At 45.5% G+C, this 27,821-nt stretch overlaps 2 protein-coding genes across 4 annotated transcripts in view; one reads left to right on the top strand and one right to left on the bottom strand.

Moving 5' to 3' along the window:
* The window catches only part of MAB21L3 (mab-21 like 3), a 29,880-nt gene extending 6,738 nt beyond the window's left edge, over positions 1–23,142 (bottom strand). Inside the window, exons 1-5 of one of the 2 annotated variants that reach the window (XM_073309207.1) lie at positions 20,830–23,142; positions 10,732–10,908; positions 7,370–7,510; positions 3,723–3,794; positions 496–787 (exon numbers count right to left, since the gene is read on the bottom strand). In XM_073309207.1, coding sequence (XP_073165308.1) covers positions 496–787; positions 3,723–3,794; positions 7,370–7,510; positions 10,732–10,779 — 553 coding nt within the window. In that variant the 5' untranslated portion in view covers positions 10,780–10,908; positions 20,830–23,142. Of the gene's footprint in view, positions 1–495; positions 788–3,722; positions 3,795–7,369; positions 7,511–10,731; positions 11,273–20,829 lie in introns of those variants that run through there. The other variant, XM_073309214.1, reaches the window with a different exon arrangement.
* LOC140896986 (uncharacterized) lies at positions 14,098–23,032 on the top strand. Of its 2 annotated transcripts, XM_073309228.1 has the most exons (3): positions 14,098–14,472; positions 18,890–18,951; positions 19,107–23,032. In XM_073309228.1, the coding sequence occupies exons 2-3, from the start codon at positions 18,903–18,905 to the stop codon at positions 20,075–20,077; spliced, it is 1,020 nt and encodes a 339-aa protein (XP_073165329.1). In that variant the 5' UTR covers positions 14,098–14,472; positions 18,890–18,902; the 3' UTR covers positions 20,078–23,032. The 2 variants fall into 2 exon arrangements, with proteins under 2 accessions (XP_073165329.1, XP_073165338.1); XM_073309237.1 differs by lacking the exon at positions 18,890–18,951.
* Positions 23,143–27,821: the final 4,679 nt, after the last annotated feature.

The following is a 27,821-nucleotide window of genomic DNA, read 5'->3' as shown; positions in this document are numbered from 1 at the left end:
TTTCAACCTCAGCTGCCTTCATTTAAAGATATTTGTAGGCAAAAGGTACCAGTTCTTGCCCTCTGCAGAGGGCACAAGGACACCCCATGGAAGCTCTGCAGCTTGGGCTGGAGAAGCCTAGAAGGCCTATCGGACCCACGTAATTTCTGGCCCAGCAGAAAGAGGTTATTTTCTGAAAATTTAGGCAAAAGAAAATGTTGATTTTTTTGGGGTGGTGCTGAGGGAGGATGGGGTCCGAATTCATAACAGAATCCAAACATCCCTGAGCACTGAGAGCTTGTAATCTGAACCTGGGTCGGGAGGTCTTACTTGTGCAAATGGACCTCATCTTCATCAAGGGCCAGTGTCTCCTCAACTCTGGCGTGTGTGAGCCAATCTCTGCTCACAAGGAGTGAGGCAAGTGGCCTAACACCCGCTAGGGGTAGTGATCACAGTCCCGTCAGAGGACTGCACTTGAGAGGCAGACTCCCTTCACATCTTTCCCGCTCAACTCACTGGAGAGGTGACAGGAGGTAATTGACTTCTCCATCAGCTCCCTGAAGATGGCAAGGACCTTGGCTGGAACGAGATCACCTTCGATGTTCACCTCTGTCTCATGCCACTGCTGCAGACTCTTTGAGAACTGCTCCACCTCCAGCCACTGCTGCAGCTCCTCTGGATCCCGTACTGGGGAAAGGAGCTTTGCTCCATGCACGGTGTAATACCGCCAGTGCCGTACCTGGCGCTCCCGGTACCCTGTCAGGCCGCGCAGTGGGACTGTGATGAGAAAGTGGCTGGGCGCTAAGACCTAGAAGAGTTCAGAGAGATTGAGAGAGGAAATGAGGGCAGATTTACAACCTGGATGCGGGAAACATGGTCACAACAGGTAGAATCACTGGGGCTTCTAAGCAAAAGGGAAAGTCACGCTGGAATGGAAGCAGCTCCGTGCAGATAGGTCCTACTCCAGGCCTATCTGGCTAGGACGCGGTCTTAGAATAAGGCTAGAATGTGGCAGCCATGTGCTATTTAGGTTCACAAAACAAGAAAACTGTCATTAGAAGGAAGCTGAAGTGACCATCACAGGCAATGCTACCAACGTCAAATTGGAACACCATTGGCTGATTTGTTACCTCTCCCTCCACCTTCCCCTCCTTACCCTTCGTTAGATCCATAATCTTCCATGGTTAGCTCTGCAATTGCAAAAGATGCAGTTACAGAGAGAGATGCTAGGATGGAAGGCAAGATGTGTAAATTATTGCCTGAGTATTCTTTCTAGAGATGGGCCAAGAGATTGCTCGTAGTAGTAATAATGTCAATGCTCACTTCTCTAGCCCCTTTCACCCAAGAATCCAAAAGTCCCTTAAAGACATTAGTAAAATAAGCCTTTTACAGCCTGCTTTGTGGTGGGGAAATATTGTCCCCATCTTACAGATGGGGAAGCTGAAACAGAGAAAAGTGAAGTGACTTTCCCAAGGCCACAGAGTGAGTCAGTGGCAGAGCCAGGAAGAAAATCCAGTAGTCTGGTCACCTATGTCACATGGAATTGTTTCTGCTCTTTGATTGGGTGACAAACTTTTAAAACATGAATGTAATAAACAAGGTGATAAATAACAAATAGCCACTAGTCTTGTTTGCATATCAATACGGTCTTCATATGAAGAACAGCCATTCTCCAATAAAAAACTCTTTGTGAATAGTGAATTAGCAGGGGAATGAACATAGTCAAACCTATTAGCTACTCAGAATTTGAACAAATGTTTCCTAACACTGTTTTTGGAGATTTTAAACCATCTCAGCTCTCTCGGTCCAAACAACGTGGCTAAAACATCCAGATGTTTACCACTCTGAACTCTGAAGCTTTTCAGCTTTGCTTATCACTAATCATAACTCACCCTGACATTATTAGAGGAAAACCTATGAGAGAAACAGAATCTAAACTGACAGCAATTGCTGGAAGGTGGTTACTCCAAGGTAAACAAAACACTATGCCATTCTCCAGTAATGGTCCAAAGCACTGTAGTAACACTTTTGGTAGCTCCACTCACTTAGGGTATTGCTACTGAACACGGTAGGATTTTTTTTAAACCGAGACTACCAGCAGGAAGCATAGAAATGGCAAATGCAACAGCGGAAACCTTTGCTTAGTCAAATCCAGTTCACCGTTTATATAAGGGCAGGAGGAGGAAAGAGGACAGTCACCACAGGAAATTTCAGAACAAAATGGACCCCACAAGAAATTTTTTTTTTGTCTCTGGATGTTGAGAAATAAGCAAAGCCAATCTAGGATCTACATGCTACACTTATTAAGAACAGAATACAGCAGTTTTCATGGGATGACGGGCTTATTTTACAGTGCATCTCCTTAAAATCACATCTGCACAGAAAAAATCATGCAGGACAGAATCCATTTTTCCCCCAGCCTTTTCCTGTTCTAAGATGTCTGCTTTTACCTGCTCACCCTGATTGTAATGTAATTGTTCGGATGTAACCTGGGAACCACAAATGCTCCCCTCCTAGTGAATTACTGGTGATCCACAGGCTAAGAAACACTAGTCCAGTGATCCGAGCCAGATCCCAGGCCCTAATGCGAACTCAGCCATTGCTTAAGCCTTGCTCAGACTGAGATTCACTTGTCACTTCGAATTACTCTTAAAGTGTTGTAAGGCCTCTCTCACTCATGATGACTGATTCTCCTGCAGTGTGTTTCAAGGAGATATTTTAAAATCTCACTTCTTCAAGCTGTCCTGGCTTGCGAGAGAATCTCTGTGTGGCCTCGGGGCAGGGCTGCTTTGTGCCACATGATCACTCCTGCCTCAAACATTGGGCTTAAAACAACAGCAGGGCCTCAGTGAATGAAATATCATTGAATCTGTGCTGGGTAACGTCATACATGAATCTCACTTTTCAGAAGGCTGGAGATGCGGTGAGCAAGCCCCAGTGTATTGAACAACCACGTTGCCATTCCCCAACTTTCAAAAATCATGAGTCGAGCCATAAGAGATCATGAGATTTAAACAAAATAGTAATATTCTGGGGGGTTCTTTATATTCACCTTCTGGTTTCTGAGCCCCGGGGGCTGCACTCAAGTCGTGCTTTCAAACTTTTCTCTGCAACCGTGAGCACTAGAAATGTACTTTTTTGTTTTTCAAATGAAACCTGAGATTCTCATGGAATCACAAGACTCCTGCAGATGGGGCTTTAGCAGAAAACACCAAATATCAAAAGACTCCAGACAGAATCACGAGAGTTAGCAATAACGGAAGAGGTGCATTCACATTGCAGGCCATTGGCTAAAAAGGACTCACACCCACCTTTGTCTTTCATATGGACATTCTGTGCCTGCTGAATTTACTACAAGCCCCAGCATGCCATGTACCACTTTTATCTGAGCAAAGCCACTGGGAGCAAACTAGAACAATCTATGCTGGCACCTGTAGTCTGCTGCCCATTCTCCTGTATTAAAAACAGTTGGTACAGTTATGCAAATTAGGTGCAGCCCAGCCCTTGGGCTCCTGGCAAAATACAAAGCATTCCTTAGATGGGTACCTCAGTATAGCAAGAAGGAAGCAGTAAGTTAGAAACAAGAGTCCTGTGCTCAGAGCTCCCTTGCAAGGAGGCTGGGAAGGTCAGAGGGGAGATTAGCTATGCGGGTGAGGGATCTAGTGTTTGGAGAAGAGGAATGGTTGAGGATGAAGCAGGCATGGGGGCAACTGTTTGGAGGAGTCTGTGTGAGGTATTTGTACCTGGACAGATGGGTGAAATGGGCGTTTCCCCCGAAGCAGAGCGGACCACTTGGCCAGTAAAGCTAGCTGATCCTGAGAGAAGCAGAGAGGAAAATAAGAAGTACATGGAGAGAAAGCACGTGCCATACAGTTAGTTCTTGCAGCATTTTGGAGTTTCCGCTGAGCCTAATAATAAAGAAAAGGTTGCACAGCTATTGTCCACAGAGAAAATACACTATAGGCCTTATCAGTGCTGGTGGGAAGTGCTACAGCTCTGGAGGGGGTGCTAAGCTGCCCAGCTCTGCCTCACCAACACCCCTCAAGCTGTCCCACCTGCCCCAGATTGACCACCCCTACTGCAGGAGGGGAGTCCCATCTCTACAGCTTGTTTAATCTGTAGGATCTGTGTTGAGGCCACCAACATGGTGTCAACTGTGTGATGGTGGTTTTGCAATCTGGAATCTCTCCGCCAGGAACTGAATTGAGACCCCCTAAACTCCTTTTGTACAGGCAATAATATTTGAATCAGTGACCTATATGTGAAAGGCTTGAGACCTGATTAAATCTCTCCCTGTGTAATCTACCAACTGGACAGATATTGCCACTAGAGTACTATTTCCTGATGACAACCATGGGGTATGTTCCCTTTTCATTGGGTGTAAGAGGTATTACTTACCTGTAATTGTTGTTTTCTGAAATTCTGACCTGTATATAAATTCACATTCTTGGGCCTGTTATAGCTGCTATCTCTGAAGAACTCCCACTGGCAGGCATAGGAAATAAACAGTGCAAATACTGGGCAGGGAGATGAAAATAAAGCCCTTTTCTGAAGAATAAACCATGTCCACACTGGAGCATCTGGCTACCAGGAGCAGGTAGATTGGCTTTGGCAAGAGCCTTTGACATACTTGCACTAAACAGTTTCTGGGTAGAGCTGATCAGAAATTCTTCAACAAAATGATTTTCTGTCAAAAAAATGCCAATTTGTCAAAACTAAAACTTTTTGTGAAAGGGAAAGGGTCAGTTTCGACAAATTCCTCCTCTTGACAAATTGAAAAAGTTTTGAAATTGTTGAAATGAAAAAAGTTCCATTTTTTTGGTTCAACATGGACTTTTCGTTTCCGAGTTTAAGTTAATGTATACTAAAAATAGTTTTTAAAATAAAAAAGGTCAAAATCAAAAGAAATCTTATATTTTATCAAAACAAAATATTTCAGTTGACCTAAATTGATTTCCCCCTCCCAGGTATTTAGTTTGTGAACATTTTCAAAACGTTGACTTTTTGTCCTGATTCAGGATGAGAAATCAGAAAAAATCTTCCCAAGACAAGGAAACAATTTCTTGCCCAGCTCTATTTCTGGAAGAACACAGTTAGGAATGCCTAAAATACAACATGGATGTCTGGATCTTCCCAACAATTGGGATCCCACAATATTAAAATGATTCCTGTTCCTAAAAGCAACACCTCAAAAGTTCTACTGCAAGGACCATAAGAACGGCCATACTAGGTCAGACCAATGGGCCATCTGATCTAGTCCAAAATCCTGTCTTCCAACAGTAGAAGGTGCTTCAAAGAGAATGAACAAAACAGGCAATCACTGAGTGATCCATCCCATTGTCCACTCCCAGCATCAAACACAGACTGGCATGTGCTCTGATGTCTTTTCCACCACATTACTCTCCCAGAGGCAGTCACAGCAATAACTTTATGGGCTTTGTTTTGGAAGCAGGAGTAGCTAGTGCCCTGCGCTAACTGTCATTACCTATAAATACATCTTTTACAACTCCATTCCTACACAATATAGTTAACAAACAGATACAGTCCTTCCGTCCCCCAACTTGAATATAACATACATATTTTTAGCACTGGATTTAGTTAAATATGGATAATACACTAGCCACTTTACAGATAGTTAAGTTTTCAGAGTCTCACTTGGGCAGAGATTATTCCTGATTATTCCCTCAAAAAAGATTATCTTGCTTTTTTTGCAGGCCTCAGCAGCCATTCCGTCTTGGACTGGGATCTTGCTCAATCTTGCATGTTAAGCGGAATTCATCTAGGTCAGTATGGGGACCAGCTGAATGATGCACCAAGTGGTGTTTGTGGTTTGGAGTGTGGCACTCTTTGTGGATCAATACAGTAGTACTGTGCTGCTGGAGATGCCATATTTCAAAAATGGCCTAAGAATGACTAAGACTGCGTGCCCCAGAGCATAGCCAAATGCCAACTCGGGTAATAATGTTCTGCCTCCCCAAATACCCACTGAAGCTTCAATCACATATACTTATTTTTTTCAACTTTCTGCCCCAAACTCTTGCAAAGATTGCTCTGTGGTTTTATTCAGTTGCTTTGTTCCACCCTAGAAGTGACTGCATTTCAGTAATGGGGTCTATAATGCATAACTATAACAACACAATGCCCTTCAGGTGAAAGGGTCTGTTTAAATTTATTATTCTTTCATTATTAAACTAATTTATTTTGGACTTAAAGAGCCACATGAAATAACCAATCTTCACACTGGCAGAGTTGAGAGTGAACATTCTTATTCTGGTGGGTATCTGACAGTCTAATCCAGGGGGAAGTTTCACTTTTCCCTCCAGCAAACTTACACCCTCATGATGAAAATGGAGAAATTCCAGCTTATGAGTAAAATCTCTGAAACCTCCCCTGGTGACAGAAGTCCCTTAGTTATCCATGTTACACACGGCAGCAGTAGCAAGGCAAACTAACCAACTCTCTAATCTTGCCTTGCCAGATCCTCCTGTAGCAGTAACAAGGGAATTCAGTCACCACGGTCCCTTCAGACCTTGGCTTCTCTGCCGAGACTGTCATCTTTACTGGCAATGTGCCAGCTAGAAAAGGAGTACTTGTGGCACCTTAGAGACTAACCAATTTATTTGAGCATAAGCTTTCGTGAGCTATAGCTCACTTCATCGGATGCATACTGTGGAAAATACAGAAGATGTTCTTATACACACAAACCATGAAAAATGGGTGTTTACCACTACAAAAGGTTTTCTCTCCCCCCACCCCACTCTCCTGCTGGTAATAGCTTATCTAAAGTGATCACTCTCCTTACAATGTGTATGATAATCAAGTTGGGCCATTTCCAGCACAAATCCAGGTTTTCTCCCCACCCACCCCACAAACCCATTCTCCTGTTGGTGATAGCTATCACCAACTAAGCTATCACCAACAGGAGAGTGGGTTTGTGGGGGAGTGGGCGGGGTGGGGAGAAAACCTGGATTTGTGCCGGAAATGGCCCAACTTGATTATCATACACATTGTAAGGAGAGTGATCACTTTAGATAAGCTATTACCAGCAGGAGAGTGGGGTGGGGGGAGAGAAAACCTTTTGTAGTGGTAAACACCCATTTTTTCATGGTTTGTATGTATAAGAACATCTTCTGTGTTTTCCACAGTATGCATCCGATGAAGTGAGCTGTAGCTCATGAAAGCTTATGCTCAAATAAATTGGTTAGTCTCTAAGGTGCCACAAGTACTCCTTTTCTTTTTGCGAATACAGACTAACACGGCTGTTACTCTGAAATGTGCCAACTATGGGTGTGTGTTTGTGATATGGACACCTGCCCACTATGAACAGGGGTGAACCACCAACTCATTGCATGCAGCTCACCAGACAGTACACTAAACCCTTCGCCCTTACCCTAAAATTCTCGTTGTGAACACCAGAGTTGGAGATGGCCTGAAATCGCGCGTCCCTGTAGCTGATTTCTGCGGTCAGCTGTTGGATGATCTTCTGCACCTCATCCACTGTCTTAGACACCAGGTGGTGTCGCCGTTCCACCTGTAGACATCAAGCAAGTCACTTTACATCATAGTGGACTGCAAACAATTTCTGTCTCCAGCCAAGAGATCACCTAAACCTGAGGCATCTTGAAACGTGTGTGAACACATGCGTGTGTGTACAGAACTCTGGGCAATAAAGGTTTAGAGTTCTCCTCTTGATAATTGCCAGCTTACTCCATCTGGTAATAATGGAGCTCTGGCTGGAGGCTCTAAAGCAGATGAGGCCATTCAGGAGTGTACTGCAGCATGGAAGGGTAGGTAGAGAATTCATTATTTTGGAATCTCCGACACCTGGGTACACTCTCATTCTTTGGCCGATTTTGGTTTTGGCCCAAGACTATGCAGCTTTTCCTTTGTGTAGGCTAGCCAGTCACTGATCCAGGAACTGTAGCCTCCTAGGAGCTTGTGTGGCTCAGGTATTCTCTGCTGGGTCAAGCCCATTGTGACAGAAAACACTGACTCAAATTCATTCCTGGCATAGGCTGATGCAACTCAACTGACTGGTCTGAATTTGGTTCAGTGGCCCTATATGTGTGAAGCATAGGAGCAATTCCATTCCTAAAGGGTGCTGAAGTTCCTCCTCTGTGCTGATCTCAGCGGTAACCACAAGCTCTCACGAGAAGTTCATGCCTTGCTGTACCCTCCCTCCAGTCAAGCAGTATCAGCAAAATATTGATTATCACGAGTTTTAGTGGAACGGAGGAGGTGGAGGATGAACTGAGGTGCAGGATGGGCAAACCAGATAAATAAGAACCAGCATGAACTGTCCCACACCAGCACAAGTGCAAGGCTCATACAGGGATGATACAAGATACAGGCATGAGTCAATTATTTAGGGTTTAATTGAAGGAATATACAAGACCATGCCTAGTGAAGGACACTGGCATGTTCCACACATGCTCCTCACACATTTGTCAATATGGGATGCAGGCTTATCCACACCAAACCATTCTGAGGCTAGTTCATTGCTACTACTAAGTAAGTTAATTAACATATGCCTAATTACTCCTCCATCCAGGGATCGCTATGCAGGATGATGAGTGAGGACTGTTCAATGCACCTCCGTTCATCCCAGTGCCTGATCTTATATGATGAGGATAGAGGCAGTGAGGAAGAAACCCAGCAGAAACTCAACAGCCAGCGTTAGCAAAACTAATTGGGAGAAAATGAAACCCACCAGAACCTGCAACCAAAATCCCAACCAAACTATTTGCAGATCTGAAATCGCAACATTTTGAAATAACAGCACTGAGGCTCAGTGAGGGGAAGTGATTTGCCCTTAGGCCACACAGTAAGTCACTGGCAGAAACAAGAATAAAAGCCAGGTCTACTCCCAGTCACTTCCTCTGACCTCTGCACCTTAGTTGCCACTGATTCACTCTTCATTAGAGTACTGTGTCTCTGAAAACTCACCATTGCCATGGTGGTTACCACTACATCTAGTAATAGATGAACCTCAGGCCCCAGAATATCTTAGGTCTGCAGAAACAGGATGGAGGTCTTGGGAGAAGTGGCTTTCCCATGAGATCTCTGATGTTTGCCACTTCCCATCACAGTTATAAACACTGTGCTGAACAGCCTCTTTTGCCATATACTGGTGTTTCCCTTTCCAGATCCCAGCTTTGGACGTGTCAAAGCAAATGTTAAAAACTGAACACCAAAGTATTAATATTTTGAATATCAAAAATGGGTTTGGTTTGGGATCTGGAGCCAAATGTAGGTCAGGTCTAATTCGTCACTCCATCTCCATCCAGTACATATTTGGATTTTTTCATTGCTACAGGAGTGGGTTAACAACACTGATTCAGAAAAAAAAGCAGGCAGTAGCTTACAGGCAGGCTGGTGGCTGGCTGCTGCCCTGCCTCCCTTGGGAGGAAGATCAATGACCGAGGAGTGGATAGAAAAATCCATACACTTAATAGACACAGTTGTAAAAAACCGTTCAAGTTAACATGCATAAATTATTACATGGTATCTGTGCTGGTTCATTATATGATTATAAGTTTTAACAAACAGGCTGTAAAGTGACATGCTTTAATACAAAATAATAATGATTAATAACTGGAACCTTGTCTTTCTCACTTAGGCGGATGCTGGAAGAGAGTCGCTCTCTGAGGGATGGGAAGCTTCTGGTGGAACCTAAAATTCTGGTGGCTCCGGGCCCCATTTAAACGCTACTTCTGGTGCTCGGTACCACTGCAAATGAGGCAGCACACTACCACAAATCTCTCTATGCACAACCATGCCCTCCGGTTCCTGTGTCACCCTGCAACAGAAATCTTTACAGCGAGAAGTACTAATGGGCAGAGTTGGCTGGAAATTTTCGGATGGAACATTTTTCCATTGGAAAATACCAATTTGTCAAAAGTGAAACATTTTGCAAAAACGTGTTGATGTCAGTGATCTTGAGTTTAGAAAAAATGAACAAAGTTCTGATAAGGGCAAAACATTTCCACCTTTTTGAAACAGAAGCCTTGATTTTCTGTTTAATATTACTTTTTGTTCAATTTTGGTATTTAATAAATATAAAACATAAGTTGAAATTGTAACAAAACATTTTAGTCGACCTGACATGATTTCTCTTTGTGCAGACAATTTCAATTTTTTTTTTGGTTTTGGTCCATTTCAGAATAGAAAAGAAAAAATTCAAAATCGGAGCAGTTCCCATGAAATTGAAACCTGGTTCCTGCCTAGCTCTCTTAAAAAGGTTAGATGGCTTGTTTAGATAAGCATCCAAAGTTTAGGAAAAGGATTAGTATTCTAGTATTATCCACCTCTTCCTAATTATTAAACACATGCATTATCTTTCCTAGAGACAAACTTGCTGCTATATTTTTGGTCCTGCTTCTACCAAATCTGGGTCTTTGGCTCGATAAAGATGAACCCTAGAATCTCTCCTAGTTCTAAACACAAACAACTCCAGCTGTAACCACATTTGAAATTCCAAGTTTGGAGGACAGAGCCCAAAACACAAACTGGTTCTGAAGAGGGACAGGATGACCATGTAGGGAAAAGCTAAGAGGCCACCAAACCAAATCCTTTGCTAAGGTTCTGAAAGGGAAGCATTGGAAATGTCACTAGAAATCTTATCATGATACTTAAGACCCATTTTGTCCCAAGACTCAAGACTCAGACAAGCATCCAACCCTTGATTTCTGAACTTTTCAAGACCATCCCTACTTGTAGAGACAGAGAAGAGACATACACACAAAGACTTACCTTATTCTGGATGTAAAATTCCACATCTTCTTCAGTGAATGGTTTCATGGTAGGAGTTCTTCCTTGTGCTCCAAAATTTAATGTTATTCTCTTGCTTGGTTCTGGGTGTTTGAGAACCACTTCCAGCTTTTGGTCTGCAGCCTTCCTTGCCTTGCAAACCCAAGACACCTAATTCCTCTGTGGATGGAGAAGAGGGGAGACAAGCTGGGAGGTTTGCTTGTTTTTTCCATTTTGTGTTACAGTTTGTTTCAACTTACTAGGAAAAAACATGTCCAATTATCTTTTTCAAGCTCTGGTTTTATTAATTATTATTATTATTTTCAAATGGTGATTCTTAACATATATAAAAAATATCCCAGACACTGCTTTGCCTTTGGTCTGAATTCGAAGCACCTTTCAGACTTTGTTGGGGATTCAGAGCTCTCTTGCCCAGCATTATTTGCTGATTGCCACAAACACTTCCCTGTTTTCTAACTCTTATAACTAGATCGTGTATAAACCCTTTCAAAACACAGAGAAACACTCCCTTGTCGAGGTCAATCCACCCACTTTCCTTCTGTAGCTGTACTGCTAGGTTTACGTTCAAATCACTCATTTGGGTTGCAGTCCACGGCCTCTGCTCCTTATATTTCCTCTCTCTTTCCTGCTGTATTGACAGTAAACGTCGCACCGCCTGTCCCCAGCCTGCAGTTTGCTTCGCCTTCTTTACAATAAACAGATATAAAGCTTCCTCTTATTAGCTGCCAGCTGCCCAGATAACAAACCCAACACATCGTTAGAAGGGAAAACCATTGATTGGGCCTTATTGATCTGATAAGAGTTGGTGGCTTTTAAAAAAAGGGTATGTCATCCTGGGGGAGAGTGGCAGAGCCCTGTAGAGACGTGCTGCAAACTGTCCCTGGTTAGGAAGAATGGGCTCACTGTTTAGCAAAATAGTTATTTTGGCCCAGATCCACAAAGGTATTTAGGCTCCTAAACTTCCACTGATTTCAGCGGAAGTTAGGAGCTTAAACACCTTTGAAGGTCTGGGCCTTCTCCACTCTGTGTTCTCCCAGCCCTCTTTTGTGTGTTATTACTTGTACAGTGCCAAACGCAATGGGGCTCCTGTCCTGACACTACCACAATACACTTATTATTGTTCATTATTAGCCAAATGATGGTAATGTGCTTGGTGCTGTACAAGACCCAACAGAAAATATGGTTCCTGCCTCGAGGAGCTGATAGTCTAAAAATCAAACCTGCTTCTGGATCTCCCAGAGTATTTTCTATTGTCCGTTTACTTAAAGCATTAGTCTCCCAACCTTCCCGCCACTCATTCTCCTACTCCTTTTGGGGCCCTTCTTTAAGGTGATGGCCCAAAGGATTAGCAACGTTGTGAGCTTTGCAGGAGAAGTCAGATTTAAGGTGCAGAGAGAAGGGAATGTGGAACAGTGGGCTAAGGAGGGCACTGCAGGAACCAGGGATAGAATGGAAGAAGATGTAAGGAGAGGCGGGACAGGACACACTGGCAGAGCACAGGGAATGAGGGAGGGTAAGGAACATTTTAAATATTCAGACTCAATTTAAAAAAGTGTGTCCTTATTGCCCCTCTCCACCCTCTCTGTTCCTAGTTAGAGATTTCAAATCCAGGAAGGTATGAGGACACCGTAGTCATTTTTCTTCACCTCATACACCCACAAGGCTTGTATGTGTGTGGTGGATTTCAGATTCCCGTTTTCCCATGCCCACCAGCTGTCTGGTGCTATAGCAGCTATTGGACAAACAGGCATCAAGGGATCTGGTCCCAGTCATTTCACATTAAACAATAACACACAGCACTTGATGGTTCGAAAGCACTTCACAAAGAGGAATTTAATTCTCACCCCATGAGGAAGGCGAGTATAAGCAGTTTGGGCCAAGGACCCTCTTTTTGTCACATGCATGCACAGCACCTAGCACAGTGGGGGCCTGACCTTTCTTTGGCAGCCTCTAGGTGCTACTGCAGTGCAAATAATAAATCATCATTAGGATTATTACCCTCCTTTTACAGATAGGGAACGAAGACTAAGAAAGGAGAAGCGACTTGCCTGAGGAAGTGTCAAAGCTAGGATGAGAACGCAGGAATTCCTGACTCCCAGACCCCTGCTCTAACCAGTAGGTTTTGCTGCTTTATTTGCTTAACTTTAGTTAATTCCACTGGAAAACAAAAAAGCCAGGGGGCGGTGCAAGAGCTGACCCCAGCAGCTAATGGCAGACTGTGGTGTACCGGCCCATGGGGGATTCCAGTGGATTTTGACATGCCTATTTTGGAATCACAGTGTTGCTGAAGGACAGCCAGGAAATACTGTGTACAACAAAGGGAAAGCCTCTGACACAGGCAGTAAAAGTCAGGTAAGCACAAGGAGTGTCAGCAGCTCCTGCTGGAAAGTGAAAGTGTCGGGTTTGGCCAGAAGCAGCAAAGCAGCATGGGCAGCAGGTGCTTACTTGTCCCTGGCCTTGTGTCAGGATCAACAAGTCAGAGGCAAATACACCAACTTGTTGTTACAAAATACGCGAGGGAGGGACGGAGAGCACTCTAAAGGGGGAGAGAATAAAAGAGGGTTGTGGGAGGGTAGAGAAAAATAGAGAGAGTGGGGTAGAGAAGGGAAAGAAAGCAGGGGAGAGAGAGAGCTCTGTAGAGAGAGTGGGAAGAGAACAGAGAAATGGAAGAGAATATAATCTAGGGACCCGCAATGAGCACTTCTGGGTGGGCTGTACAGCAGTTTGTTACAGCGGTGCGGTGAAGCCTCCATCAATCTTCAAGCCGTGAACCTTGATCTCCAAGCCAAATGCAGGATTTCCAGAGGCTTTTTTGACCAGCTAAACTAAAAAAGCGCACCTGAGCTCCAATCTGGCCTCCCTATGGCTGCTTCAACCCTCATCCCATTTGTAGCTGAAAATAAAACTGGAGAGGGAGCAAACACTTAAGAAGGAGGGAAAGAGAACCAAACCACAAAGGCACCTGGACTGATCAAAGCAGCGGGGTACATAACAGGGATGTGCTGCCAGAATGATAAAAACAAACTCCCACAAAAGTACTTCCCCCGAGTTTATGAGCAAGTCTGTCCCAGGAGACATGGGCATCAGAGAGAAGTGGCAAGGGAACAGGGAAATCGATTCATTTGTTTGGCTATTTGAACAAATGGCTCTCTCAAACCCCTAACCAGGGAGTGAGGCAGCACCATGCAGCAGATTCCTCATGAGTACCCTTCCTGGGAAATACTTAGACTTTGTTTCTAAAATAGAGTCTGCTCAGTACTAACTGTAGCTCTTTGAGTGAATTATCTGTATGGATCACACTCTTGCAATGGGGCGGCGTCCTGGGCCTTCCACTCAGATCTTGTTAGAAAGCAGTATCAGTCAGGGCCACATGGATTCTGAGCAGGCATGGACCAATGCTGAGTGAGGATGATAACAAAACTTTATTTAAGTAATGGGGAAAACCAAGTTTCACTAAGGGAGTTCCCAAAGTACTAGGCCTCTGTCATAAATATAAAGGGAAGGGTAAACCCCTTTAAAATCCCTCCTGGCCAGAGGAAAAATCCTCTCACCTGTAAAGGGTTAAGAAGCTAAAGGTAACCTCGCTGGCACCTGACCAAAATGACCAATGAGGAGACAAGATACTTTCAAAAGCTGGAAGGAGGGAGAAAAACAAAGGGTCTGTGCCTGTCTGTATGCTGCTTTTGCCGGGGACAGAACAGGAATGGAGTCTTAGAATTTTTAGTAAGTAATCTAGCTAGGTATGTGTTAGATTATGATTTCTTTAAATGGCTGAGAAAAGAACTGTGCTGAATAGAATGACTATTCTTGTCTGTGTGTCTTTTTTTGTAACTTAAGGTTTTGCCTAGAGGGACTCTCTATGTTTTGAATCTATCTACCATCCTGATTTTACAGAGGTGATTCCTTTACTTCTATTAAAAGTCTTCTTGTAAGAAAACTGAATGCTTTTTCATTGTTCTAAGATCAAAGGGTTTGGGTCTGTGGTCACCTATGCAAATTGGTGAGGATTTTTACCAAACCTTCCCCAGGAAGTGGGGTGCAAGGGTTGGGAGGATTTGGGGGGGAAAGACGTGTCCAAACTACTTTTCCCAGTAAATCCAGTTAAAGTTTGGTAGTGGCAGTGGAAATTCCAAGGGTAAAGGGTAAAATTAATTTGTACCTTGGGGAAGTTTTAACCTAAGCTGGTAAAAGTAAGCTTAGGAGGTTTTCATGCAGGTCCCCACATCTGTACCCTAGAGTTCAGAGTGGGGAAGGAACCTTGACAGCCTCAAACTGGAGCAAGACTTAAGCATATGAGATGTTTCAGATGGAAAAGACCTTTTATATCACATCTAATCCACTTCCCCTTGGACACTGCAAGATTGTGCCCTACAATATTCTCTGGGGCTGTGCCAATTTTTAAATACCCCAAGCAACGAAGCTTCAACCCCTCTCTTTGGGATTCCACAGTAGAAAAGATCTCACTGTCATGATGTTTTGCCAGGTGTTCAGCCTAAATTTTCCCTTTCTCAACTTCATACCAATATCCCTTAAGAAAGCAAGACAGACAGAGAGCTGGAGCTTTGTTTTGAAACAGTTTAGTTCAGGATGGCTGGGAGTAAGCAAACAAGTTCCTCCCACTGGAGTAACACATCCAGTCAGACACTAAACATAGGTACATTCTGGAATGAAAATAAGCCCTAGCACAGCTAAGTGATCAGCAATGGGGACACTGATGGCTTTGCAATATCAGGGTCACCACAGTCTAAGTAGGTTAGGCCAAGACATCCAGCTGGAAATAGACCATAGAAAAATGCCAACTGCCCCAGCGTTTCAGCCTTAGTGAGCTAGTTTGCTAGCCCATGAAACCTTCCATATTAACATTTCCTGGTAGCGCAGCTCACCAGCGTGCCACCCAAGCAGTCTTGATCATGGGTACTCTCCTGCCATTTTGTGATTGCATCAAGTCCCACATAAGAAAGGCCATATCGGGTCAGAGCAATGGTCCATCTAGCCCCGTATCTTGCCTCCTGACAGGGCAATTATCGAGTGATCCATCCCTTGTCCTCCACACCCAACTTCTGGCAGTCAGAGGTTTAGAGACACCCAGAGCACGGGGTTGTATCCCTGCCCATCCTGGCTAATAGCCATTTATGGACCCATCCCCCAAGAAGGTAGCTCATTCTTTTCTGCACCCTGTTATGCTTTTGACCTTCACAACATCAAGCAACAAGGAGAATGAAGAGACCCTTGTGTGGGGCTAGCAGGTGGAGTTAGGGATCCTTAGAAATACTGTGCAGAGTAGCTGTCTCTAGCAATGACCAACTGCTTCTCAAGCCGTTTTTTACGCAGGCTGCTCTGGGACAAGACCTGCACTTGATCGGTTTACTTTGGGCAAAAAGTTCTCTGCATTTTACTTTTTCTTTCTTTAAAAAAAGCCCAGATTTGGTCAAAAGCGATGTTTAAATAACAGTGCCCTGGGAGCGTTTAGAGGCGAGAGGAGGAAGGTTTTCTGTGAGTGCTGCTAATTCATTGTGACAGCATCGAAGTCACACACAGCTGCCACATTGACATATGCTCCCCCCATCCCCATCTATTTCCTGTCCATGGCCTCCCTTCTCCCCCCACCCTCCCCCTTACCAGGGAGCCCACAGGCCACTCGGGGCCTCGTTCAAATCGGGCACTGCATGATGTCGTCATTGGAGGGCGCCTTCACCAGCGTTCCCCCCACCCCCACCAGCACCCTTTGTTGGCTGCAGGGCATAGAGTGGCCACCCCACCCCTGGGGGTGGGGCTTGGCCCCGCTGGAGCTGGTTGCCCGCTGAGGGGAGAAGCTGGAGCCCCTCATGCAAGTGTCAACCTTGCTGGGCGGAGGCAGAAGGGGGAACCCTCCTCTGATTGGCTGCCTGCCCCACGGCCCTGTCTCCTGGGGGAGAGCAGCCACTCAGAGCTGCTGCAGGAGGCTGACAGAGCTCTTCCCCCCTCCCCTCAGGGGATGAGATAGGGCTGCCAACCTTCCAGGATTCCCCTGGAGTCTCCAGGAATTAAAAGATTATGGTCGTGTGATGAAACCTCCAGGAATACATCCAACCAAAACTGCCAACACTTGGCTGAGAGGAGGGCAGGGCAGGGAAGGAACAGTGGCACCATGCTCTCAGGACGGGAGAAGGAGCCGAAAGATCCCAGGAGCTCAGGGTGTCTCCGCTGCCCCTTCCTGTGAACAATGGGCAGGAGCACCGGGCGAGCAGAGCAAGCCCCCCAGTGCCACTCCCTGGCAGGAGCATGGGGGGTGTATGTGACAGGGGGGAGGGGAGGAAAGACTACAGGAAGAAGGGGTGGGGAGGGCCCCCCACTTGCTTTGGCCCAGGGCCCCCTAAAAGCTTAATCCACCTCTGAATGCACCATGTGTGTTGAAAGGGGGGAGGTTTGTGGAGTTGCTGTGTGGTTGGGGTTGTAGTGGGCTTGCCTTAGGGCCGGGCGGCTGCCAGGTTTTTCGCACTTCAAAAGTGCTTACCCTAGCTACAGTACTTACCTAGCTCCCATCACCCTAGTATTTGAGCACTGCGTGTGATGTATTCATCCTCCCCACATCCCTCTGAGCTAGGCCGAGCCATCATCCCCATGTCACAGACGGGGAACTGAAGCACAAAGAGATTAAGTGACCCACTCAGGCTCATCACACACGGGAAGGCTGTGGCAGAACCGGGAACCGAACCTGGACTGCCCACAGCAGGTCAATGCTCTGCTTCCTCCCACCACCAGGCTTGGGAAGGACGAGAACTCCACTCCAGCTGCCCGCACCCCCTTGGGGCCTAGGAGAGGGGTGAAGAGCCCTTGGAGCTTCAGAAAGAGTCAATATGAGGGACTAGAGGAGCAGGCAGATGTGGGGCTGGGGGTGTGAAATTAATAGCTGGGCTGTGGGGGGCAACACACAGTTAGCTAATTAGACTGTTGGGGCCTGGGGAGAAGGTGGCAGCTCTGCTCCATCAGCAGCCCCGAGCGCTTCTGTAGCAGGGCCAGAATCACCTCATGCTGTACAGGCGGGGGAGCTGGCAACAGCGTAACTGCCACCCCTGGGGGGTTCGAGAGACCAGGTGGGTGAGGTAATATCTTCTGTTGATGGTGGGCAGGGGGAAAGACAGGCCAGAATACTATATAGACTTTCAAAATGTTATGCTTTGAGGGGAATAGCTCATCACTCTTGAGCATTTGGGGGATGGGAAGACCGGCAGCACAGGATCAGCCCAGATCACATGGCCAGGCTCAACATGTGTAAAAGCCCAGCCGTAGCGCTGAGCCGGCAGGCCCACAAGGCAGATTTTATAAAGTTACTTTTCACACTAGAAGCGCATTTGGGTAGTGCTCAGTATTACTTCCCCAACGGGCCAGGCCCCATGCAGAGGGAAAGCAGCCTCCTCACCAGTCGTCAAGACGTCTTCCTACAGCAACTTGGCTTTTGCTTGCAGGTTACAAAGTGTTGCCAGTGCTCATGATATTCGGTGTTTGTCTTAGAGAGCCAGGTGTTGAAATCAAGTGATTATATGAGAACCTCAGCTTTCTTTTTATAAAAGCCTCATAGGATATGGCTACAGCTATGTAAGCCCAGGGTCAAGCCTAACCCCCACTTGCGTCCACACTCCCATTGTGCTAACTTAGGGCTCAGGCCCAGGGCCCTAGGACCGTGCAGAGCTGGAGGGTCTGAGCCTGTGTTAATCTGGGACCTAGGGTCTGAGCCCTGTTGCTTTCCTGTGTGGACGAAGACCCAGCTTGACTCAGGTCCCAGAAGTCCTCCAAACGTATCCCAGAGTTCCCAGAAGCAGAGGAGCAGCACTACAGGCCGCAAGCAGGGGCTGGAAGTGCCATTGCTGCCTGGCTGAGCATGGTGCCTGTGGCAGCTCTTGCTCCAGCTCCTCCCCACTGCTGGGAAGGGTTCCCATATTTCAAGTTCCCACACGGGGTGTTTAGATGTTGCTTGTAATCATTAGAACTGGGAGCACAGGCTGTTGGGAGTCTGAAAGGACAGGAAACAGGAAGGAGGGGGAGGAGTTGAGAGGCTGGAGAAAGCTACAGAGGGTGCAGCAGCAGCTTGGTAAAGAGATTTCCACTTTGAAAATAAAGTCCTGTTGAAGCTTGTTAGTAACTTGCCTGATTGCTACAACAGTTTGGCGACAAGGATGGATCTTCTGCCTCTGAACCCACCTGCACCCTTTCTGCAAAGCCCAGGTGAGCCTCCAATTGCTTTTACTACCTGGATCCATATGTTTGAGACTTATCTGTTTGCAATCAGTGCTACAGAGATTTCTGAAGAAAGCGTGCTCTGCTAATCCACTGCATTGGAACAGAAGGGCAACATATTTCTTACACTTTTCCCCTTGCAGATGATAAATATGAGACTGCACTCACTGCATTAAAGAACTTTTTTGTACCAAAAGTTGTAGTAGCTAATCGCTACAGATTTCGCCAGCATGAGCAGAAACCAGGGGAAACTATAATGCAGTATATTGCTTCCTTGACGAGTCTGATTGTAATTTGTGACTTTTGGAATATGGCAGATAAGATGATTAGAGACCAGCTCATTGAGAAAACCACCATGCTTCATGTAAGAGAACGCTTACATCTAGAACCACAACTTACAGTAGAAGAAGCAATAACCATTGCTACTCAGATTGAGTCAGCTACAGCTGAAGCCAAAATAATGAGCATGGATACAGGAGGCACAGTCCAGGCTGTGACTCCTTTGCAGGAAAGTTCACTACCACTGCAGACACACAATTGCAAGAGGAAAACTAACGAATCAGCAAATCAAAATACAGTAAAAGCATGTTTTCGCAGTGGATCCCCACACCACCTTGCAAGCTACACAGGATGTCCAGCAAAAATAACTCAGTGCAATCATTGCAAAAAGACTGGACATTTTGCTAAAGTATATCGCAGTAGCCAGTTCAATCAACAGGTGCATGCAGTTACAATACCAGATGTTACTGTGCTGAGCGTGGGCAAAATCACTACTGCACGTATTCCAGAACAGATAAAGTGCACGGTAAACGTTTCTGCCACACCCTCAGGCAAACCACACTCTATTCAGCTAATGTTGGACACTGCCTCAGCCGTATCTATACTACCTGATTCCATCTATTTGCATTACTTTAAAGACGTACCTCTTACTGAACCCAAACTTCACTTGGTGTGCTACTTGAAAAACCATATTCCAGTACGTGGCTGCCTGCCAGTAATAGTTACTTTTGGTGATTGCTGTGTAACTGCAGAGTTCTACATTGTCCAGAAGGTCACGCCTATCCTTGGCAGAGATTTATTGGCTGCTTTAAATCTCAGGGTAGTTAATGGATGACTTGATCTTCCTCAGCAAAGCAATCTTGTGGTACTATTTCATTTTAAAACGTGTTCCATACCGTCTCGCATCTGCCCCAAGTGCCTTTCAAAAAAATCATGTCATTGATACTGAAGAATCAACGTGGAGTTCAGTGCTATCTGGATGATATTATCGTGTTTGGAAATACTTCTGAGGAGCATGACAATAGCCTGCAGTCTGTACTAAACTGCATCAGCTCAGCAGGCCTCCAGTTTAAATAGATCCAAATGCAAATTTAGACAAACTGAACTCTTTCTGGGGCATACAATTTCACAGGCTGGCCTAAAGCCTATCCAGATCATATCCTGGCAATTTCAAATGCTCCTCCTCCAACAGATTTGCAAACCTTACATTCCTTCTTGGGTCTTACCTCCTGGTATGCAAAATTCATTCCCAATTATGCTTCTGTCATTCAATCGTTACAAGAATTACTACAGGGAAGTTCAATCTTAGTGTGGACAACGGATGCACAAGCTAGTTTCAAAACAGTGAAAGACTTGATTGTCCATAGTCCAGAACTTGCACTATTCAGTCCTGCATTGCCCACAATTGTAACTACTGATGCTTCTGATTATGGACTTGGGGCAGTTCTCACACAACTGCACGAGGACAACACAGAGAGGACTGCTGCATTTGCTTCAAGGACATTAAGTAATGCTGAGAGAAAATATTCGACAGTCGAAAAAGCAGCACTTGCTTGTGTCTGGGCTACTGAAAAATGGAGAACTTACCTGTGGGGCCGCACGTTCAAGTTGTGCACAGATCACAGCCCTTTGACGACGTTGCTCACCACAAAAGGACTGGGAAGAGCAGGATACCATATTGCTCGATGGTCTGCAAGACTACCCTCTTTCAATTATGAGCTGGAATATAAGCCTGGAAACCAAAATGTGGTCGCTGATTGCCTTTCTCGCCTGCCTTCGCCTTCACCAGATGGTCCACCGGAGGATGAGGATGTAGTGGTTGCGCTTATTACAAGTGCTCTCACTGCAGTTACAAGAGAACAATTTCAAGCTGCTTGTTCAGCGTGTCCAATTCGACAAAAAACTACGGGAATTTCTGACAAAGAGATGGTCCAGTCACCCTAAAAACCTTGACCCAGTTTTGCTGCCTTATTTTAGGGTTTGGGATGAACTTTGTTTGATGGCCTTTTGCTATGAGGTACACACCGGCTCCTTGTGCCAGAAGAATTACAGTCAAAACTCATACACCTGGCACACGATACTCATCGAGGAATTGTCAGAACCAAATGACTATGGGATCTGTATTGGTGGCCAGGGATGGACTCTCAAACTGAAGCACTCATAAAATCCTGTGTCACTTGCCAAATGCATGTGAAGACAGCAGTGACATGTACCCCTCCATTACAGCCTGTTCCTCTTCCTGAATCTGCATGGGAAAAAGTGGTGATTGACATTGTTGGACCCTTTGATACTGCTCCAATTGACTGCCGTTATGCCACCACTTTAATAGACTATTTCAGTAAATGGCCTGAGGTAATGTTTACATCGCAAATCTCTTCTGCTACAGTAATTAAGTTCCTCTCTTCAGTTTTTAGCAGGGAAGGTAACCCCAAAGAACTGGTTTCAGATAATTGTAGTCAATTATTTTCCCTGGAGTTTGAAACTTTTCTAGCACAGAGGAAGATTTTACACAGAAGGTCATCCCTATATTACCCTCAAGCCAATGAGGAAATCAAACAGTTTAACAGAAGTTTGAAAGAGTTTGCAAACGGCTAAACTGGAAGGGCAATTGTGGATACCCTTCTCTACTGATTTCTTGCAAGCATACTGGGCTACACAACATGCCACAACGCAAAGATCACCCACAGAGTTACTGCATGGGAAACAGATGAATACTAAACTGAACATTGCTGGGATTGTTAAAGGCACGACCTGAGGCCCCAACCGAGGATGATGTGAGAAAAACCGTTGAACAGAACCAAGCAAAGTCTAAGGCTTTCACAGAGAAGCAGTGGGGTGCTAAGAAACCAAAGTTTGAGTGTGGTTCCTTCGTTAGAATACGAAAACCTGGAATTTTATGCAAAGGGGACCATATATTCACAGCTCCTCTTAAAATCAGAGAGATAAAGGGGCGGGTATGGAATGCTTCTTATCTTGCACCTGCCTATGCACCAAGAGGAGATTATGCCAACACCCAGTCTGCACTGGATGACTTCACCGTAGTACCAACACAACAAGACATTGCACTGGAACCAGGGCTTGAGAGACGGCCTGTCAGACCCAGACGACCACCTGTCTGGACTAGAGACTATGTTATGTAGTATCTACGTGTTTTCAATGCAATATTTCTGCCAACAGTATAGTGTCTTGTTTCATATTTGTTCCTGTGGTTAGAACAATAATGTTTATTTTAAGTGGGAGAGTTTCTTAAGAGAGGAGGGAATGTGGTGTTTAGATGTTGCTTGTAATTATTAGAATTGGGAGCACTGGCTGTTGGGAGTCTGAAAGGACAGGAAACAGGAAGGAGGCGGGAGGAGTTGAGAGGCTGGGAGAAAGCTACAGAGGGTGCAGCAGCAGCTTGGTAAAGAGGTTTCCACTTTGAAAATAAAGTCCTGTTGAAGCTTGTTAGTATCTTGCCTGGTTGATACAACACCACACAGAGGACACTGCCCACCCCCACCCCCCACTTTTCCTCAGACGTTCTTGTCAACTGCTGGAAATGGCCAACCTTGATTATCACTACAGAAGGTTTACCCCCCACCCCGCCGCTCTCCTACTGGTAATAGCTCACCTTATCACTCTCGTTACAGTGTGTATGGTAACACCCATTGTTTCATGTTCTCTATGTATATAAATCTCCCCACTGTATTTTCCACTGAATGCATCCGATGAAGTGAGCTGTAGCTCACAAAAGCTTATGCTCAAATAAATTGGTTAGTCTCTAAGGTACCACAAGTCCTCCTTTTCTTCTTGCCAGGAGGAGAGGTAGCTGTGGGGGATGGGACTGGGGGGGGGGGCGCGGGGAGGGACACAGTTTCTACTGTACAGTTTCTTTCCACTTTGACTATCTAACATTTATAAACAAGTATAATGGCCTCAAAAATAAATGTAAATCAAATTTAAATGTACCTTTTTACATATAGTCAGCCCTTTCCTACTGCACTTCTTGGGCCCATGCACATTTCTTTGAAGAGCATATCTTGCTCAGCAGTGGTTGACTGCTCATCAAGTAGCCATGGAAGATGTGTGCCTGAAGTTGTACTGTACAAGCAGGATCCCATTCAGCGATTCAACAGTCAGTACCATGCCACCCTTCCTTCTGCGCTGCTCCCGGCTAGGGTGTTGCCTTCAGAGCTGGCGGCCGGCCAGCAATTGCCACGCTCCAGCTGCTCTGAAGGCAACACCCCCAGCAGCAGCAGTGCAGAAGTAAGGGTAACAAACCAGTGAACACGCACACTGCTATTAAGGCTTGCCAGGAATTGCAGTTCTACCAAAACTGATGTTGGAAAAAAGACGAGCAAGGAAAAGTGACGGACATTTGTTCATATTTCAAAAATCTGCCCGGACAGAAATTGGAGGACCAAAAAAAGAGCTCATGTCCAGGAAAACCTGGATGTATGGTAACCCTGTGGGCGGAGCTTGTCTGGAGCAGGGAGCAAAAGCTGACAGGCAGGAGCAGCATCCCCTTCCCCAGCCATGCTGAGCTGGGAGCTCTGCTGCTTCCCTTCCCTGCAGGGCAGCTGCATTGGTCCCTCTCTGCTTGCTGCCCCTTGCTCTCAGGCCCACCCTGCCCTCCCTGGGGCTGTGGGGGCATCCTGCATTGTGAGGGCAGTGAGTGACAGCCAGCCCCAAAACTTCTTCACAACCTCCCAGGGATCCCATATCCCTGCTTCCTGAGCTGCAGCAAGGGCAGGGCTAAGGGATCCCGAGGGTGCTGGAGCACACTACACCCCAGGCCTGAGTGATACATTTCACCCTCTGCAGCTGACACCAGCCAGGCTGGGTGGGTGTCTTTTCTCTGATACCTTCATTTTATGGTCAAACTTCAAAACAGACAAAAACAAATAAAAACCAACCAACCAAAAACACCTTCATTGAACAGCCCAGTTTAAAAATTAAGAATTGCAAAGTTTCATTATCATTTGACAGCCCTAGAGACTGATGTGCTAATTATCCTCAGAGCAGGTGCACATGGTCATTGTCCTGCCATGGGACTCAGCCTGGGGAGCCCAATTATCAGATTAGATGGTAGGTCAGTATAAAGCCTTCTCAAACTGCCGTCATTTGACTGAGATAGTCACCAAGGGAGCGGATTATGTACTTGTGTGTTCTTTACGGGCACCTGAGGCCTATCAATAGCCCCGCCACAGTTTGGAAACAGGGTGGGCAGTAGCGTTTTCCCACAGTGCACCACAGTCCTAGGGCTAGAGTGTCAACATGTAGAAGGTGGTAGGCACTTTGGGATATGTTTACTTTGACTCGGATCTGTGCACTGCAGTGTAGACGCCTTCAAGCACAAGTCAGAAAATTCTTAATCTAGGGTTAAAATGCAATGTAGATGCTCAAGCCCAGGGTTCCTCGATCAGATGACTTGAGTCCCACCAACTTTAGGTTTACATTACTGTGTAGACATGATACCCTTAGTTGCAGAGACAAGCTTGAAAACATGAACGCTAAAAGCTCAAAAAACTCGAAAGCAAATTGACCCCCGCATTTATTTTTCACAATCTCATGATTTTTGAACACTTGCAGTTGGAAATACACAGTATCCTAACAAAATGTTGTCCAGACCAAATTTATGAGCTCTTACTGAAACACAATCTCAGGTAGCCCAGGATAGTAGTTTTATAGCCAATCTGCTTGTAACCATTTCTGCTGGCTATTAATGTTTCTGCCCTGTGTTTAAGAAAAACTAGGTGATCTCTTAAATGACTGCAACAGAATACACCAAGCCTCAGCACAACAGAGTTAAATGGAGTGTTTTCTTCTTAATCATCAGGGAATTACAATTGGCAGCTCATCTCTCCTCCTGGCTATTGCAAACATTCAAGGACAAGCAAGAGGGTTAAGCAGACACCAGCAAGAAGCCCAACTGATGGTCTCTAACTGGGTGTGTGATGTGGCATGTTTGCACCCCATACATTTCAGTGTAATGGAAAACCACATGTGCAATTGCTTCAAGCAGGATTTTGTCATGATTTCCTTCTGTAGGAGATGTCAAGGGCTATTGCCTCAAAGGAATAATAGCAAGAGCAGAGATGTGTGGCAGATGTTAACTGGGGCTTGATGAGTGCTAGTTAATATTCAGCTTTGCAGAGTAATTGGATCATAGGACTTGGGAGGCAGGCACAACATGCATTGAGAGGCATTGGGTTTTCTAAAAAAAAAAAAAAACCCAAAACCGAGGCACCTTAGAGACTAACAAATTTATTTGGACATAAGCTTTTGTGGGCTAGAACCCACTTCATCAGATGCATGGAGTGGAAAATACAGGAGCAGGTATAAATACATGAAAAGTTGGGAGTTGCCTTACCAAGTGTGAGGTCAGTCTAAAGAGACAATTCAATTAACAGCAGGATACCAGGGGAGAAAAAATAACTTTTGTAGTGGTAATGAGAGTGGCCCATTTCAAACAGTTGACAAGAAAGTGTGAGTAACAATAGGGGGAAATTAGTATAGGGGAAAGTAGGTTTTTAGGTTTTGTAATGATCCAACATTAGAAAACCAATGGATTTTCTGTAACTAAGCGAGGCTTTTTATGGTAAAGTTTGTTATAATGCATTATTACTCATCTAGTGCATAGGCAATTTACCGATAAATCTTTCCCTGAATAGCTTGCAAGCTAACTCAACAATGTATAGATACAAATAGACATACCTGCCACTAGGCTAGGAGTGTAGATGCCGGGGTGTCTGGAGAGTTCTTGAGTCACAAGTAAGCAGATAACTGGGATTTGTCTGGGATGCTGGGTAGGGATACTGGAGGCCAGCTGAGAATCTGGGGTCTTATTGCGGGGGCTGGTGCCTGGGGACTCACTGGGTAATACCGAGGCCTCTGACCTTCTGTCCCTGCATGCTGACCACCTGTTCCTACTGATGGCACTTGTTCCTTCTAAGTGCTCCTTTCCTGCTCTGAGTGAGCTGGGGGAAATAGTGAGAACACTAAGCACCACAGCAGCTCCCTAGAGGGAGAAAGAGCAACTGCTACCCCTGGCTGGAGCCCAGCATGATGGATGAGAATTCAGTAGAGCTGGGGGTAGGTGTGACAGGGATGCTACATTTGTGAGTGGCATGGAGATGCTTAGCACATAACAGCCTTGGACAGGGCATGGGAATGCAAACCCAACCCAGTGACTGAAGGGGCTTAGAATTCGTGATTTCGAACAGATTCCACCCCACGATTTGTTAACATTGCTTTGAGGTGAGGACTTGGGGCAGGTCTACTGTATAATTGCAGCACTCAGGGGTATGGATTTTTCACCCCCCTGAGTGACGTAGTTATACCGATATAGGTCTATAGGATAGACTTAGCCTTGAAATTGGAGGCATCAGACGGATTCAGGAGTGTGGTCCAGGCATACATTAGAAGTCACTTGGAAGAGGGCCCAGACTCAAACAGCAGTAAGGACACAGCAGGGGCTAGGTAGCTGCACATTTTGAACAGAGAAGGGAGGAAGCAAAGGAAAAATGAAGCAGGCAAGGGCTATGTTATGCAGGGGCTTGAAGATCAGACAGCAGTTAGGGTCACGGTGGAAAAAGGTGGACATAGAGGAACAATTAGGGTGACCATATTTCACAAAGGGAAAACAGGACACCACATGGGGTTGGCTCAAGGCCCCCCTGGCCCCAGCTGCTCACCCAAGGTGGCCCTAGCTGTCACTGGTCACTCAAACCCTGCTGCCCCCTCTCCCCTCCCCCCAAGAACCCTTCCTCCCTCCCCCTCCAGCCCAGCCTCCCCCCTGCACGGGGGGGCGAGCAAATGGGACAAATGCCCACCAATACACTACAGTAGAGGATTAAAGTTAATGAGACACTTTACTAGAAATAGGTTACAAATGGAACAAAGTGGAGCAAGAGTTCAGCACTTATGTACTATACTGACGGGCATGGTGTATAAAGCTAGATCAACCCAGCAGCCTAGCTTGGCTGGATGAGGACCTCGTCAGAAGTTTCTACAAACTTTTGAAAGAATTCCTATGCTCAGGATGGCTACCAATTCCCAGTCGTATATAGATACAACTGCAATAGTTGAGGTGCACTAACAGGCTCCTGGTCACTGTGGTTGGCATGTATTTAGTAAAAATTCTAGTTAAGTAGCCTCCTAGAATAACCTGCTGGCATCAGTGGATGATTACATTTGTTTTAAGAAAAGGAGGACTTGTGGCACCTTAGAGACTAACAAATATTTGTTAGTCTCTAAGGTGCCACAAGTCCTCCTTTTCCAGATACAGACTAACACGGCTGCTACTCTGAAACGTACATTTGTTTTGCAAGCAAACATATTCTCAATCTCTGTCAATAGACAATTCAAGTTCAAGCTGCTCCCCACTAACAAGATGCTTGGCTCTTCCCTCTTTATTGGCTGCTTTGTGCTGTCACAGCCAAACAACCTCAGGGAACAGTTCAATCATTTGCATTACACTGGCTCAAGGTTGCAGTGGAGCAAGGGTAGATATGTAGGGCCAGAGCTGGTCAAATGGAGAATTCACTGCAGAGCTCCTGAGAAATAGAAGGAGCAGGAGAAAGTGGAGCACAAGCTTT

Source organism: Lepidochelys kempii, chromosome 1 (genome assembly GCF_965140265.1).
Source record: "Lepidochelys kempii isolate rLepKem1 chromosome 1, rLepKem1.hap2, whole genome shotgun sequence".
NCBI lineage: Eukaryota > Metazoa > Chordata > Testudines > Cheloniidae > Lepidochelys > Lepidochelys kempii.
The sequence above is the reverse complement of the archived record's forward strand: the minus strand, read 5'-3'. Positions and strand labels throughout refer to the sequence as shown.

Bases quoted from the DNA above. Each gene is read 5' to 3' on its own strand.
- LOC140896986 (XM_073309237.1), top strand. From the start codon at position 14,424: ATGCTGCTTTTGCCGGGGACAGAACAGGAATGGAGTCTTAGAATTTTT. The intron at 14,473-19,106 runs GTAAGTAATCTA...TTCCCCTTGCAG, and splicing joins ATGGAGTCTTAGAATTTTTA to ATGATAAATATGAGACTGCA.